Consider the following 17,066-nt stretch of genomic DNA (forward strand, 5'->3'; position numbering starts at 1 on the left):
AGAATGAGCTCTCATTTCAGGTCTATATGGTAAATGTTCAAGCAAAAAAAGGGTTTTAGCAAAAAAAATTTAGAAAATTAATTCCTGACTTCATGCTGCCCTCAAAGATAGCAAAAAGTGCTAACCAGGTGTTGGAATAACCTTTTTTGAAAAGATTTACTCTGCAGTGCAACAGTAATTTTCAGACTTTGATGGCAAACCTCATTAATGCAACACATACAGAATTCCTCTCTCTTCTCTACTCAGATAAATTTAGGCAGTTAGTTCCCCCTCTCTATAAATGAAACAAAAGTCAGTAGCAGAACATTGCTATAGTACAATTATCTAGATCATCACACATAAGGCATGATCATGAAAAATCAATCCCATCACATCTAGAATTGGAGGGCAGTGTTTTCATAGAAAAGTTTGGCAAGAAAAGCCCTCAAGAAGTGGCCTAGTGCAACCTCCTGCTCAGAGGTCTAAAGACACGAGGCTGCTCAGCAGCCCATCCAGTTACATCTTAATGACCTCCAGGGAAAGAGATTCCCTAAACTCCCTAGGGATTACTAGGATGTATGAGAGACCTCTTTTCTTCTAGTTGATTGCTATGCAGTAAAAGCAGTTCTGAGTGCAAGAATTTGAATAGTGAAATGTAACAAAAACCCTAGCTTTAAAGCTCTTTCTTTTGCAACTATTCTACTTTAAAATAAATCATTTCATAAAACACATCAGCGATATCGAGCATTAATCTTTTTGCTTGCTATCTCCACTCTTCTAACACATTCAGTACTTCAGACAAATAAACTATCACTATAGGTTAAAACCCACATACACATGCAGATTAATTTTACAGGTAAAAATAGTTCACAAGATACAAGCAAATTTGCCTATTTAATTAAAACATTTGTTCGGTGCTTTATTTCTATTTTATTTCAAAGAGTAAAAATAGAGCCCAACTAGGTATATTTTTCAGGGCTTTAAATAACATTTAACATATTTGCTATAATCCATAAATTTGCACAAAAATCAAAGACATATAAAAATTACAATTATTGTACATACCAACAAGCCTTATTACATTCAGTGTAGTGTTGGTTAGAATAGGTGCATTCACTTTATTGAGGTTATAATCTGATCTCTTTCTGCTCTTCAGAGTTTCTCGAGAAACACTTGAAAGAAAACAAAGCAAAATAGCAAATGTGAAAACATTCAAAGACATACAAACAAAATTTAGTGGAAAATATGTTATTCCTCCTCCCTTCTTTCACATGACAGTATATCTTCCAGTACAGAATTTTATTTATGCCAAAGCACAACTGGGTGTGGATTCTTATATTTAAGAAAGAATCCTGACCTAATTTACATAGAATTGTGCTAGAGAATGGAATTTTTGACTTTTATTCTAATCCTGGAGTTCTGCCAGCCTCTGTCTTGCCCCAACAGTCATTTTAATCACTCTGACTCAAATTCATAATTCATGAAGAGAATAAAAACAAGACAAGTCACAACAAAACAACAGGCAGATTAGTCCAGCTACAGCTGGAAGTTACTACGTATAAATAGAAGCAATTTTGAGGAAGATGAAACTAAGAAAGTCATTAAATTTTTCATACATTTTAGTCCAAAAGAGGCAGGAAGTTGGACTCAATGATATTTGTCCAACTGGACACATTTTAATTTTCTGTAAGAGAAACCCTCTTCCAGCTGCCATACCTCAAAATTATATTCTTCCAAACATTTCAATTTCACAGCACAAACCTATGGACAGCAACTCTTGTTTGTTCCAATGAAGGAATTTTTAACTATGTCTCCTCCTCTTCTTTGAAAGGAGGCAGTATACATAATGTATCTTATAGAAAAAATCACGCTAACAATATTTTATCCTAAGAGTTATAACTACTCTGCTATTCTGCTTTGATCCAAGTGCTGACATTCTAGTTGTTCTGCAAACCCTACATAAAAAAATGTTAGCCTGCTTCACAAGGTCTGAATGTACATCTAAGTGTCCTAGACAGAAATTTGTTTTCAGATCCTTTTAAAGGATACAAAGTTAACTTTTTTAGATGAATATGTATAAATACTTTTTTATATACATCAAAATAGAATATGTATATTCATATATATATATATATATGTATATATATATATATATATATATATATATATATATGTGTGTATTAAAGAAAAAGAAAATTTAAAATTCAATAGTACTGTCTTCAAGCTGTGGAAGAATCTAATTTTTTTCTTAACCTCAAGAAGTTTACTGCTCTGCAGAAGCCCAAAACTCAAAGCATTTGTCTGCAAGCAACTGCTTTTGACACAACAGAAATTACACATATAAAGAACAGCTGCTAAAGAAGGACCTTACTAATCAGTTTTCCACTACCTGCTTCAGGGAGCCTTTGTCTGATTTCAAAATGCTCCTTTCTTCAGGTTTTGTCTGCAATAATGATAAGCAGTTCAATGTTCTTCCCCATTCTGGAGATCTAAGTACTGAGCCTTCTAAACATGCAAGCAGCATAATGTTTATTTGATTATTATTCCACTGTTGTAGATTATAGAAACTAAACTAATTAGAATACTGAGATGAAAAGCATATGAATTAGACCAAAGACACACACAGCCTACTTACCTTTTTATCGGGGCATCTCCTGTCTGCTCATCCACATAATCCCTTTTCAACTCTTCAGGAACATCACTGTCACTATCATACTCCTGATATGCACTTTTTTCTTGTTCATCTGATTCATACTGTTAAAAAAAAAAGAAAATAATAAATTGACTACCATTATTTTTCTTATCACATTGCCACTCATTTAATGTTGCACTTTGGTCACTTTTTGGCTTTTACCTTGACTGGGATACAAATAACTTTGTCATCATCCTTTCAACCAACGATGTTCTTTAAAATTGGAAAATAATAATTTAGGTGGAACATGTCTTGCTAACCTTCAGGAACACTTGACTTCAGTGGGAAAAAAAGTAGTAATTCAGTGCAAAATGGTTGAACTTTAAACAGCATGTCTGGTTTTCTGGCACTTTTAAAAGCAAAGCAGCACAGTACTGCAGGTAACAGATTGATGTACTAAGACACTTTGCCATCACTGCCACACAAAATAAATCATCATTTACTGAAAGCACTATATACATTTTTGGTTTTTTTTTTTTGTTTTTTGGTCTTTTCCTGAAACACTCCATACCCCATTGGAAGCCAACACGTCTTCTGTCTCATCATCTTTGCTGTCAGCCTGAATTTCAAAGGGGTTTCCTCCGTTACAGTACTGCTCAAACAGCGTTACCGTAGATGAAATTGCTGAGGCAGGCTGTTTACTCGGCGACACTGATGGGGAACGCGACTGCTCCAAGAACTTAAATTCCTATCAGTAGAAATAAATTATGTTTCAATCAGGCATTTTCAATATTATGACTCCAGTTCCATAAAAAAGAAACAATAAAAACTTCTGGACAATTAACTTTCAGCCAAAGTTTGCTGCTTATTTAAGCATGCTCTTCACATTGGCTCAAGTTTATCCTGAAAGTGGAAACCTTACACTGCTGATCTTTGTACTTTTAGAAGTTTTCTGCTACAACATGCAATATATCTGCATTCTGAAAGTATTTACTGTCTAAAACAAGGTGAAAACTAATTGTGTTTTTTATTTCACAGAAATAAGGAGATAAAAAAAATACTTAAGTTCTATCCAAAAATATATATTTTTCTCTACAGAAGTTACCTAGTAATTTACTAAAGTTGAAATTTTCTTGTTGATATTTTATTTTTATAAGTTGTCAAAATTTTTTATTTCTCAAACCCACTTCAGAGTTTCTGATCACCAGGTGAGTGCCCAGACTTTTTTAAGTGTATGGACCAAGTAGGACTGAAAAGGCATGATTTTTTTACTTTTTTTTTTTTCCTAAAAAACACAACATACCTCAGATGACATACAATTTTTATCTATTAAACTCTAGCTATTGATATTCATAATGGCAAAATGTACATTTCCATTTAACTAAAGGTTTAAAGATCAAAACATCTGTAGCCAAGAGGACTACAATGTTGGATTTCTGTTTGCTTAACTAAATCAGTAACTTTATGCCATTTTCTGCTGCTCCAGTTCTTTCAGTAGTATGTATGGATTTATAATCCCATTTCTTTCGCAGCTGGATGCTGCCTCCCTTCCTTTCCCTTTGTACTTTTAGTGAGCCAGTAGCCTATTGCTTCCTTCTACAGTTAACTCCACAGAAGTTGCAAAATTATCTTCCTCAACATTGTTGTGCTATAACACTTTTAAACCTCAGCTATAGCTTTAATCACAGGCACCATGTTTTATTTGACAAAACAATTTAATTTCATCCACCACATGCTAAAAAACAAAAAAAATCACTTCAGATTATTAGAAGATGAGTACACTAATTACTTGCTGTCAGTTGGACTTCACAACAGAAGAGCAGTATTTTTCCTTTCCAAATGTGGCTGTATGACCTATGTTTCCAGAAACAGATGCCAAATTGGTACAAGCGAGTGCTCATGCAACTAACTTTAGGCACTCATCTTTTAGCATCTTACTGTCAGACAAATGATTTAGAAATTAAAAACAGACATATTAACAGTACATTGAAACATGAAAAATAAAGGCTAACATTATGCTTACAACTCTAGCATCTTTCATAAAAACCTGTGCCTGCCTGAAACAGAAACACTACTGTGTTCAAAAACATTCCAAATCCATTTGACTCCTAAGTTTCTAGTACCAAGAAGTAAAACTGAGGAGCTTTTAGAAGCCATTAAGAGCATTTGGACAGTAGTTCATGGATCCTACTACTTCTTAGAACACCATGATTCTTTAAGTATTAATACATTTGTATATTTTATTTATAGAACATACATGAAGCTGCAAAATACTAAAGCTTGATTTAACAGGACAAAGTTCCCAGGTCTCATTCTCCAAAAACATTCTTAGTTCTTCAAGACGGGTTCTGAAACACAATTGGCAGAAAGAGTAAATTAAAAAGTTGGCAATTACTTCACTTCTGCAGTGAAAAGCTCCTTCTAAAACTGTACAAAAAGTTACACGTTAAAACAAGTATTTAAGCAATTCTTCTAAACAACAAACCATTCAAAAGCTGTGACTACCTAAGCAGTGTATTTTTTATGACATCTCTAGAGAAAGATATTCTTTGACATTCTCTCCAAAATTTGCAAACTAATTTTTGTAGTCAAAATCATTACAAATTATAGAGGGACACCTATAATTATGCAGAAGTACTGGATCTTTTTGCTCTGTAAACTGTAGAAAAAAATATAATGTATATGAAGACTCCACTAACAGCACAACAGCTTCTGAGAGCCCATGTAAGACAGATGCTTCTTTCAAACACATTGAAGCCAACACAAAGGAAGCAAAGGGAAGTGGAAAGAACTAATATTCTACAGACATCTCAGCTTTTCAAAGAAAAAACTTAAATGGCTATTAATCTCTTATTTTTTTGTGGCTCAATTTTATTATTGTATCAATACAGAAATAAGGAAAAGTAATGAAGTCACTACATCTCTGCATTTCTTCTGTTGTTTTTAGTCACCAGAAATGCCTTCACTCTGTCATAAGTAGAAACAGCTTTATTAAAGAAACAAAATTTGCCATATAAATGGCACCACCATTAGGTGTTTTAGGATACCTATGTCTATAGGAAAAGGCACCAATGAATGCTTTTTGGGATCATACTGTTCTATCTTTTCTTCTTAATATAGGCCATATTGTTTTCTTTAACAATTAACAGTAGGTAAATTATGCACTGAGTTTCTAATTGAGCAATAAAATATTCTAGGAATACCACAAGTTCAATAATGAACTACAACCACCACTACAATTAAACTTTGCTTGCCATGATGAAGTAAGTAATGTGTTGAGTTGTGACTACAGTTTGCTTTGTCTATTTAAATTCACCAGTTAAATACCAGTTAAATAGACTTCAAGTTCTATTTTCAGGTCATTGAGTACCCATAGCTCGCAGATCTTCTCACAGTAAAGCCAGCAGAAACAACAGATAGAGATGCTGTGAAAACCAGCATTAGAAATTAGAAGTGTTTGTGAGGGAGACTAAGATGAAATAGTCATAGAAAAGAAAACACTTAAAAGGCACACAACAGGTTTTATAGCATTTCAAATCTGAAACTAAGGTTCTGACAGAGAAGTTGAACAAATGCTCTTAATTTTCACCAGCATATTCATCTAGAAAGGGAAATACATGAAGACCTGATGCATTCATTCTCTGAAAAGCTTAAGTGATCAGACATACCTTTTTAAAAGTGTATCAGTACAAAAAGTAAATAGCATTTAAAAAATCATCTTACTGTGCTCTTTGCCAAAAGCCCATTCTGATTCATCAGAACAATCAACTTGCACCCAAAAAAAAGGCTTCCTGTATGCTCTAGTACTATATTCTCTTCTGTGCTTTTTGAATCACACAACCAATTCCTTTCAATATTTTCTCTCTGTTGGCTGTTCTCTATAACACCACACTGCCCAGGAGGCCACACATGTCAAATTACACAAAGAACTGATTACTTCTAGACTCTAAGCATTTCAGCTCTGTGTAGCTTTCATGTACTAATGAATCCTTAAAAGCACTCCTGCTTTTTTCTTTCCCCCTCCAATTAAATGCCCAAGAGAAGTGAAAGCCACATTAGTTTGATCTGAAAAGGCAAGATGCTTAAAGCTTTTATATAAAACAACCTAGGGGATATAGCTCTGAGACAGGGGTTTTTTATGTTTTTCCTTCTGAGGATGAAAACATCAGCCAATTAATCTTCACAATACCCATGCAGTATAAAACATGTAGAAAGTATTAGAAGGTTTAATATAATTCAGTTCATGTCAATATTTCATTTTATTTTCGCAAGAATTACATTATCTAAAAAATCACAAGTTATTTCAAAAAATTAGTATTTCTATACATATGCCATCAATGTTCCTTAACCTTTATTTTACTCAAAGGTAATTCAGCAAATTAGTCTATGATTCCATAAGCTGTTAAACATAAGCAAAACCGCAAAATTATATTTACTTAACCCAACAAGGCATTATGTGATAAGTCAGTGTAGTAAAAGATGGCTAGGTAGACCAAAATCATGAAATTAATGAAATTCAGTTCAGGATTTGGAAAAATTTAAAGAAATAAAAATAGGTGGCATCTCCTGACAAGATATAATGTGGATCTGATTATGGCTCAAGTTTTTCAGACAAGTGGAACTGAGGTCTTCATGAAATGTCCAGAAAGAATTCCTAGCTACAAACTACCAAAGCTGGAAGAAATTCCAAACCACATTCTCATCTTCTGAATTTGCACACTGTTTCATGTTCTCATGCCCTAATTTTCATACTTCATGGATTTTAGGCAGAAAGCCTCAGACTTTTCAAATGGTTCTGGATGTACCAGTTGTATGACAGCTCCCAAACAAGAGGACAGATCAAAACAAGGAAAGTAAGCATGGAAGGCTGTACTTCTCATATCTTCCTAGTTTTTACACTCCGAGAACGTAATGCTAGACAGCTAGAATTAAAAAGTTGTCAATCACCCAAACCAAAACATTTGTAAAACCAAGGCTACTAAAACAAACAAATAGAAAAGTAAGTCTTGATGCTGTCATAGCCATATATCATATCTGAGTCCAGAGAATGACTGCCCATGACAACACGTGACTGGCCTCAGATATGACAACAGAGCTGACTGAAATGTAATTCGATCCTGCCAACAAACAAGCCATGAAAATATGACTCAAAAGGATGGACTCAGTTCTAAACATCTTACTTGATGCAAGACAGAATTGCATATTGAAAAAAACATTTTGTAGTCATACATGATGACTTTTCTTAAGCAATAGCATAGAAAAAGAAGGCACAATTTTGCTACAAAGTATGGCCTTCAGAGGCGTTGCTCCACAGGATGCAAGGAGACAAGAGGCAAACTAAAAAACTACTGAAATTCCACATTAAAAAGTTGTTCATCTTTATCTGGCTTGCTGCTACAGAATTATGGTTTTCCACAAACACAGTGGAAGCAATGGCTACTCTATCCTCTCCCCTTCTCCAAGGTTCAGAGCCTTATTCTGACCAGGAAACACACACCCCTGTCAACCTCAACACAGGAATATATTATGCAGTGGAATTCCTATGGAAAGCATTTACCCAACAATAACAAATTTCATTAGAATCATCCACAGCACATATAATAGTCTCACCTGTGATATGTCTTGAAATAGTTAACACTTTGTCTTCTGATTGATTCTTGCAAAACTTCAGACTTACTGCCACAAAATTCTTCTCCAACCTGCATCAGCCTAGAGTAATAAAACAAAGTTTAGACATATTTATTCATTTCTTAATACTGCTGTTCCAACTGTGAGTGTAGATGTATCTTCATAAATGCAGAGCACCAATGTTACATTGCAATGTTAAGGTTACATTCCTTAAATAAAAGTTCTCATTTTCCTTCAAATCCTATCACTGTGTGCCATACACAGAGGCAAAGAGCCATAAGCAAAATAAATGCATTTTTCAGAGCCCACTACACAGGGCAAGCTGTCAGTTCACAGTCTCAATCTGCCATTTTATAATCAAAACAAAGATATAGTATTGTACAGGTTGGCAGTGTCACAGTATTTCTCTGCCTGACTCAGACTCCCTTTAAAATCTCTTAGAATAAAAATTGCTAGACCTGCACATATCTTAAAAGGAGACAATACTGAAATCATATCACACTTAAGCAGCAAAGCAGTTCAAAGCTACCTCTCCTAAATACATCTTCATAAACTCTCATATATAGAAGAATTGTTCTTCAAGCTATCAGTGCATTTGAATGACACTGGCATCAAAATGCAATAGCAGCCTTAATCAACAGTGCTATCTTATCAGAGCTCGTTTGTGGACATGTATTAAAAGCAACCTTACAACCACACCAGCATACCTGCTGATAATATCAAGTACAAATATGAAGTCATCGTATTTGAAGTTAGACAGATCTGTTCCCAGAAGATATGTTTTCACCTTCAATTGAACATCCTACAAAACACAAGTTTTTGTACACTTAATACACTAAAGACAAAATGTGAAGGCTTGGATGCCTGGTTCATTAACACTTGTTAGTTGCTTGGACTTATAAATTCTTCTTTTAAGATTTAGAATAGAATTTCATTTTCTGTAACATGGGTAATTTCTTTAAAATAATTTCATAATCAGTTTCTTTAGCACTCTGTAACACAGATAGAGTCTACCCTAGATGCTTTATTATCAATGCAAAAACAGAACTCAGCCTTTTCATCATACATTTTGGGTGACACTGCACACCAAACTGACCCAGCAATCACACCAGGAATACCATCAAATCAATCAGGTTCACAAGGCTCCAGGTTCTCCATAACTATGGTTACACTAGACATATAAAGCAGTATACATAGAAAAGCACATGTGAAGAAAACAACCTGTGTGGCAGCATACAGGTTGAAAGAAATGGGATCAGACTGAAAGTCCTGTTACTGTGGTTTGGTATCTTGACTGAGTTTGGAAGCATTGAAACCACTGAGTCCCAGAAACTATATTTTTGTGGTCTTGATACATTCAAATCAAAACAAATTGCTTTAAAAAAAAACCTGGAGACACTTCTTTAAGAACATTAGTATAAGTATAACCATAATTAATATCAGAGAGGTGGAAGAGGGGGAAGCAAAATTTAAAAACCCATACCTGCCATATTCGTGAAAGGCCGTGCTCCAGTTTCTTTTTTACATAGTTGCGGTCAAAACTGTTCTCTTCAGTTCCAATCACATTGTTGCTATCTGAAACTTCAGGTTAAAGGCATTGTAAATATTTCCAAAAGCTTTGAAAATGATCTTACACATTTCCTTAGCTATTTCCCTACTATTGATTGTGCAAAATCCAGAAGAGCTACTTTGCTCTAAACCTTTGAATGGAAATGAATAATGTACATATAAGCATTACATGCAAATGCAGACCAGGAGAGTTTCATCACCTGCATACCTAATACCTGGCCCAGTAGTGTTCCTTAGGTACTAATGTACTGCAAGGATCACAGAGAGCTACTCCTGACTGACCCTTGCAGTTCTTCATTGCTAGGCTTCACAGCTTTTTCCAGAAAAACTCCTCGCTTAGTTTCACCTTCCTTAGAGAAAGAGCAATTTTTTCATTTTGTTGTCTACCAAAGAAGAGTCCAGAAACATAAACAACATACATTTGTCCTCCATTCATCAGCATCAAGAAATTTTTATCAACAAAGTAAGTGATCTTTCCTTGTCATGCCTCATTCCTGAATCCAGACCTTGCACTCTAGATGAGTGTCATGTAAATACTGTGAGCACCTTACTAGAGGCCAGTAAGGAATGGGATGCTGGATACAAGATTTTTATCAACTTTTTCAGATGTGTGCAAAACAGACCCTGCAGCATTGTCTGGACTACCACATACTTAAAAGAATGAAAGAAAAAACATCCACTAACAGGAATTATTATGACTTCTTTCAGACACTAACAATTCAATTAAACCTAAATAACAATAGAGCACAGCAGTCTGACCATGTTTTGATTGTATCTTCTTCAGATCATCCGGTGCTCACTGTCAAGTGAGCAGAGTTTCCTTCTGTAACAATCACCAATTATAAATAGCATTTAGCAGTGCCTCATTCTCCCAGTCCTAGTACAGACTCTTTATAAGAAGGAGAGCGTCATATACATTGTGCTTCTCTTCATCAACCAGATTTCTCTTTTGAACCTTTCAGAGTATGTTTCTCAGAACAAGAACTACTGCCTATTATAAGAATGTTTATATAGGTTTAACACGAACAACAAAAACATGACATCTACATCTGTACCTCCATTTAAATAGAAAAAATAGATGTGGGGAATGTGAATTCTGAGAAGGATGCTGGCCTTACTTGATTTCTTTCAGATGGAGCCATAAGGTGTGGCTGGACATGTTACTAAATAATGAACTTTATCCAACACTGAGAAAGCTTTATCTGTAAGCTAGAGATTATAGCAGTGAACATACAAACACTACCAAGAACAACTGGCAAGCCAGTTGAGTTAAAATGCCTGTCCACAAAGCTGGAACTCAAGAACACAGAACCAGCATAAGAACCAGCCAGAACATAAAAGTTCCAGTACTTTGAACTGAGTAACTCCTCATCAAAATTAAGAATTTAATAAAACACAGTCTGGAATTTGGGTTTGTATTAGGGATATTCATTTTTCAAGGCTGCAAACCTGTGTTCAACTTTTTCCTCTGTTAAGACATTGAGACTGCTTTTGCAGGTTAACTGAGAATTTACCCTAATAACTCAAAATGAGGTGATAAAAGGCTGTTTTATGTGCAAACAGGACCTAAACATATTCCATAGTATATTTTCTGTTGTGGGGCATGCAAAAAATTTTCCTTATGAACGAAAAATCACGAAACAAATATTGCCCACTGCCTACATAAATCTAGTAACTGTACCTAAATATGCTTATCATCTGAAAATAATAATTCTGACAAATGCATTTTCCTGATCTTCCATTGAAGATCAAATGAAACATAAACAAAAAGAATCTAAGAATCCAATTTCTATAAACAGAAAACCTCTAAGTGGATTTAACCTTTCCCAGACTATCAAGGAAACAAAACTAGCCATGTTAGCCACAGCAGAGTCTTCGTGTGTTTCTGCAACCTCCCCTCTTTTAAACTTCTGCAGACTGAAGCCAATGCTAAACAAGTCAGTCTCTTTGTCCTTTTCTCTAGATTAAAACCACAATCCCTGTACTCACGAACTGCCATTCATGGAGGAATGGTTGGACACACACTGCAATACAGATGTTATTGTTCACCAAATAATCAATGGAATATTATCTCTCTGTCAGTCTCACAGTGGTCCTGGTTTATGGCTGGTTATGCTACAAAGTCTTGTTTCCAGTCTTTTAATGAACTGCACTGCAGTTTATTTCACACATGCAAACACATAAATTTAGGATAACTTCCTTGAAAACCAAGGACTGCACAAGCATTTACACATCTTGCATTGAGGATTTTGGAACAGATAGAGAACACATACATATTCATAACTCCACATAAAAATAAGGCTCAAAACCATCCAGGAGTTATTATTCTAGATGCCTGATTTAAATATAGTAATTCTTCAGTTTTTTCAGAATTTCTCAAAATTCAAAAAGGCAGCTTTCAGTCATAACAAAAGGTTTTTGCTTAATCCTTGCTCAGTAGAGGAAAGCAAATAAAAAGGATTCAATCAAATTTGTCTTCTAGCTTCACTCTTTGAATACTAAGCAAGTCTTCCACAAAATTTTAACACTAGTATAAAGGAAACATTTTGAAAATTAAAATGGTTGAAATGAAATTTACATCCTGCATCATTTCCTTCTTGCTTTTCTTTGACTCTTTTACAGATACTAGAGCTATTATGAACTTTTACCCCTAGAATTACACTTGTGAAATCAGGAGTTTAAATGCTATTGTGATCATTTTGCCACAGACTTTCAGGTCTTCTGTCTCATGAATTAATTACATGTAAATTACATCAACATCACAATAAATTTCATGGTATGTGAAAATCCAGCTGAACCAGACAAGCCCTCACACAAACCACTGTGACTTCGAAGTTCACTTTGCTTTGAGGAGGTAAGACAAAAATTATCTGTCTAGGTCCCTTTAAAACTCATTTTCTGTTTGATTCTTTACTAAAAACATAAACAATGCTCTGGGCACAACAAACAGTGTAATGGAAAATTTTCCAGTAATTAGTTTATTTTGAAAGCCCCATATTACATCAATTTGCTGCTTACCATACAAACAACAAAATCATAGACTAAGTAGCAGCTCATTAAATATGACGCAACATTTCATGTTATGTTGATAATTTTAGCTCACTAATTTTATCCTCAGTTTGACTAAACAAGTTCTACATATAAATACTTAATTTTGTCTTTCCAAGGACTTCTTTTGGATAAGTTTCACTACAAAAAAACATAGAGCTTTATAAATAACATCTTTCAAGTCCAGCTTCTCACTTCTATAGTTGTGCCCTAAGATCAAAAGGCCCTTTTCACATTTAAGGCACTTTCTAAGAGTGCTGAGATTAACTGGGACAACACTGGGACAGCCATGAGTTCCCAAAATCATAAAAGCCACACACAGTGGTACATCTACTGCTCCAGTCTTCAGGGCTTATTTGAGGAACAACTTTATCATAATCTCCTGAACTGGTTCCCTCTGACATACATTCCCATTCTACAGGAATTATACTCTTTGATTTTATCACGTATCAGAGCCATTGACTGTGTCTTGAAATCAATAAATATGAAATGAGAATTCCATGTGCAGTTTTAATAATTACTGTAGAATAAGCAATGAGTTTTAGAAAAAAAAACAACCAGTAGATATTTATAGTCCCTCTGAAATTAAACTCTATTTGTAAAATTCCCTTCTGCGTGCTTTATCATTACTGAGGCATTTGAAAAAGTGATTCAGTAGATCACTATATTTCAGTTGTACATTATAGCTAAGCCATATCTCCAGAAAATTAAAAACTGGGTGACAGAAGGTTAGTAGTAAACATACCAAAACACTCTGGCATGCATTTAAAAACAGTGCATTTAAAATTATGCATCTGTGCATTTAAAATTATGCATCTGACTGTATATATCACTTTATTAGGCTTAATGGTTCCTGTAGAAGGCTTTAGAGTGCAGATTATTTTCTTTCCTCAGGATATCACAAATAATGACACTAAGGGGAACTAGTTTTATAAGAGCATATGTGGCTGAATTAGGAGTCTACTATGATCATTTTTCCATTAAGTAAGTTATTTATTGTACCTGCTTGATTTTACATTGGAAAAAACACAGCAAAATGGACACAAGAAAAGAAAATGTAACTATCTTATTTAAACTGTAAATGTAAATATTATTGAGAATGGGCAATTGAATCAAAACTTAGAATCTTTCTTCACATAGCACATCACAAAAGCAAATACTTCAACTCTGAATTTTACATCTGATATAGCTATAAAAACTTTCATCTCAAGCAATGGCTTCAACTCAAAAAACAGTTCCACCAATCCAAATCAATTTTTTTTACTGAAAAAAAAAAAATATATTTTTTTTTAAGATTTCACACAATATGGGAAGGACATTTCCTCTAAGCACTGTTTACAATAGAATAATTTATATGTGGAAAGCTGGCGCATAGAAATATTCATTAAAAAATTAACCTTATACTGAAGGGTAAAAAAATCCAGTGAGTGCTTTAGTCCTTTACTGCATACTGTCAGCAGAAATGCTGAAGGCACTGAGTCAAGACCATGAAGATACCAACACATAAATTAATAACTTGAGCACAAGAAAAGGTATTTCCAAATATCAGAAGTTTCTTACCAGAAGACACAACTTCTGTCTCATCTTGGTCATGGTTCTCATGCCACTGCATTGTCCGGTAGTAACTGAGCATGACTTCCCAGAGGGCTTTGCAGAGATCAGCAAGGCATGGAATGTAGCTGTCTGACGTAATATGCTGCAGAACAACAAAACAGCATTGTGAAACTTCAAAATCATGTTCATTTTTTGCTGCACCAAATTCATACAGCTGAGCTGGCATGCATAAGTTTCATTTTCAAATGTATTTTAAGAAGTGACAGATTCCTGATTTTTGGTCAACTAATCAAATGTTGTTCAAAAGTACAAAGTGTTTTTGTTAGCATCTCTTATTTTCATTTTCTCAGTTGGCCTGCATATTAACTACCTGTTACATTTATTTTACAGTGACACAGATACCAAAGTAAGGCCATCTCACTATCAGAGGGATGCAGCCACCCCTGAGCGTCAGTTCAACGACACAGACTTTTGTACTTCAGTGCTACAGAGAAGCCTTCCTGGCAAACACCCCACTGGGTTGAATGATCTTTAAAGAAGTAGTTTAAAAAAAACAAACAATTTTGCTGATTCAGCAATTTTCTCTACTAACTTATCAGGAAATGTCACTCTTACTGTATTCTGGGGCTTTTGGTATCTAAAATCTAAAGTCTGCTTGTGGAAATCACTATACTTGAAGACATACTGACTTTCAGGTGGACAGGAAGTAAGGATTGCTTACTAAATACCAAGATAACTCCATTTAAACTAAAGAAACAACTGAATTTCTTTAAGCTTATACTAGAACAAGGAAAATCAAAACTTGAGACTGAAACAGCCAATCTTCGCCCTGCTCCAACAATATTCAAAAAGAGAAAATATGTAAAAGCATGGCATATTGCTAAGGAAAGAAGCACTCAGTGAAACAGTGACTCTGAGTGCACACATACTAACTTTCATAAATGCCTAAGAATTTCTGAAAACGTTATTCTTTTTTAAAAGAGTCACATTACTATAATATCCAGTATCTGACTTCCAAAAAGATGCAAACAAAACAAAGAAAAAAGCCACTGCAGTCCCTCACTACCCCTACAGAATGGAAATAAGCTAGATGAGTTCATTTTGACAGATTTTTAGAAACACATAGCAGAGTTTCTGCCTCAAAAGGAATACTTCAATTTTATATTACTTCCCTTGCTTAATTAAAGTACTCCACAACCCTTTACATGTAAAGGGTATCATGGCTTAACAGCATAGGCAGCCTGAAGAGGGTTCTCACTTGAACTAAACTAAGAGCAAGGCTCATATTTCTGTCTTAATTTATTCCCCAACAACTGAATGAATGAGATGAAAACCTACTGTTTTTTCCACAGGAAGTAAGAAATTTAATTGCTATGATAGTTCATCTTATTCAGCACCCTGATTTCACAAATGCATTACAACAGGTAACAGCCAACACTGATTTCCCATCTGCAGCTTATCCCTAAATATCTAATAGTTTCCAAGATAGTCATGAAAAGTTTAAAAAGTAAATTTCAAGGCAATTACAGCAATATTCATAGTACAATGAAGTCCCAAAATTTGAGTACCTTCTTTGTACAGAAGACCAGCTATTGCAGGGTCACATTAACTTAAGCAGCATCTCATTAAGGGTTTGCTTTAGTAAAACTAATAGAAATGATGAGGCAATAATTTTGTAACCATGCAGTTAAAGTCACCCTCTTTCTGTGTATTACAAAATGTGGTACTTCCAAGTACCTGGAAGATCCCTCCACATGCTCAAGTACAAGGATAAATAGCAACACACAACCTGTACTTTAGAACTGGTCAGAAGCAGCTCAGTAATAATAAGTGTAAATAAATAGGCTTAGTATCATTAGTATTTGCAAGAAATGAGAAATGAACTTAAGGACTTATAGAAGTATAAATCTAAATAAAAATAAAATCTTGGAAGAAAAGTTCATTAGAAACAAAGAAACAAAAATAAAACCACACTCTGAAGGCTTATAGCAGAAACATGAAAGGACTGCAGTCCTGAGAACAAAGATCAGGGTCTGCTGGCTTTCTGCAGCCAGAATTCATTTCATTTAAGTGGAAATACCAACTACCAAGAAACCTACTCATTATGCTCATGAATACTAAAGTCAATTATTCCAAATAAATTATTTTTCTTATCACATTCACTTTTATTTATATTAAGGCTCTTAAGATTATATAAGCTTTTTAAGTCAAAGAGGCACCTATTTAAAATGAAATGGTTTACAATGCAGATGTGTTGTTTACAAGTGGCATCTACATGATCCCAGGAGATAAGTGAAAAGAGAATTAAAACTTTCTCATAAAAATTTTTAAAGTTGGTATAAAAAAATTAACAAAAATAGCTACCGTAACAGAAGCTATTTAGGAAAAAGAAAGGCACCACTGCACCTTTGAAACAATCAGCTTTAAAAATTTCAGAAGAGCAGCAATAAAAAAAAAAGACAAAAACCAGAAAATGGATCAGAATATGAATTTTTTTCTCCATGTGACTGTATTCTAATTTAATAAATTGCAACTGATGGGGTGGATCCTTAAGTTGATGAAGTATGATGAGGGCTTAAGTCTTTGACTGAAACTAACATCCTAAAGAACATTCAAGATAGAAACATAATTTCAGATTGTAATTCAATGTTAGAAC

At 34.4% G+C, this 17,066-nt stretch overlaps 1 protein-coding gene across 1 annotated transcript in view; it reads right to left on the reverse strand.

The window, feature by feature from the left end:
• VPS50 (VPS50 subunit of EARP/GARPII complex) overlaps nucleotides 1-17,066 on the reverse strand; it is a 72,153-nt gene that overhangs the window by 24,875 nt on the left and 30,212 nt on the right. Inside the window, exons 13-20 of the mRNA XM_023920350.2 lie at nucleotides 14,417-14,552; nucleotides 9,723-9,820; nucleotides 8,947-9,041; nucleotides 8,222-8,320; nucleotides 4,869-4,959; nucleotides 3,183-3,359; nucleotides 2,615-2,733; nucleotides 1,045-1,151 (exon numbers count right to left, since the gene is read on the reverse strand). Coding sequence (XP_023776118.2) covers nucleotides 1,045-1,151; nucleotides 2,615-2,733; nucleotides 3,183-3,359; nucleotides 4,869-4,959; nucleotides 8,222-8,320; nucleotides 8,947-9,041; nucleotides 9,723-9,820; nucleotides 14,417-14,552 — 922 coding nt within the window. The remainder of the gene's footprint in view (nucleotides 1-1,044; nucleotides 1,152-2,614; nucleotides 2,734-3,182; nucleotides 3,360-4,868; nucleotides 4,960-8,221; nucleotides 8,321-8,946; nucleotides 9,042-9,722; nucleotides 9,821-14,416; nucleotides 14,553-17,066) is intronic.

Source organism: Cyanistes caeruleus, chromosome 1, assembly GCF_971803275.1.
Source record: "Cyanistes caeruleus chromosome 1, bCyaCae1.hap1.1, whole genome shotgun sequence".
Lineage (NCBI taxonomy): Eukaryota > Metazoa > Chordata > Aves > Passeriformes > Paridae > Cyanistes > Cyanistes caeruleus.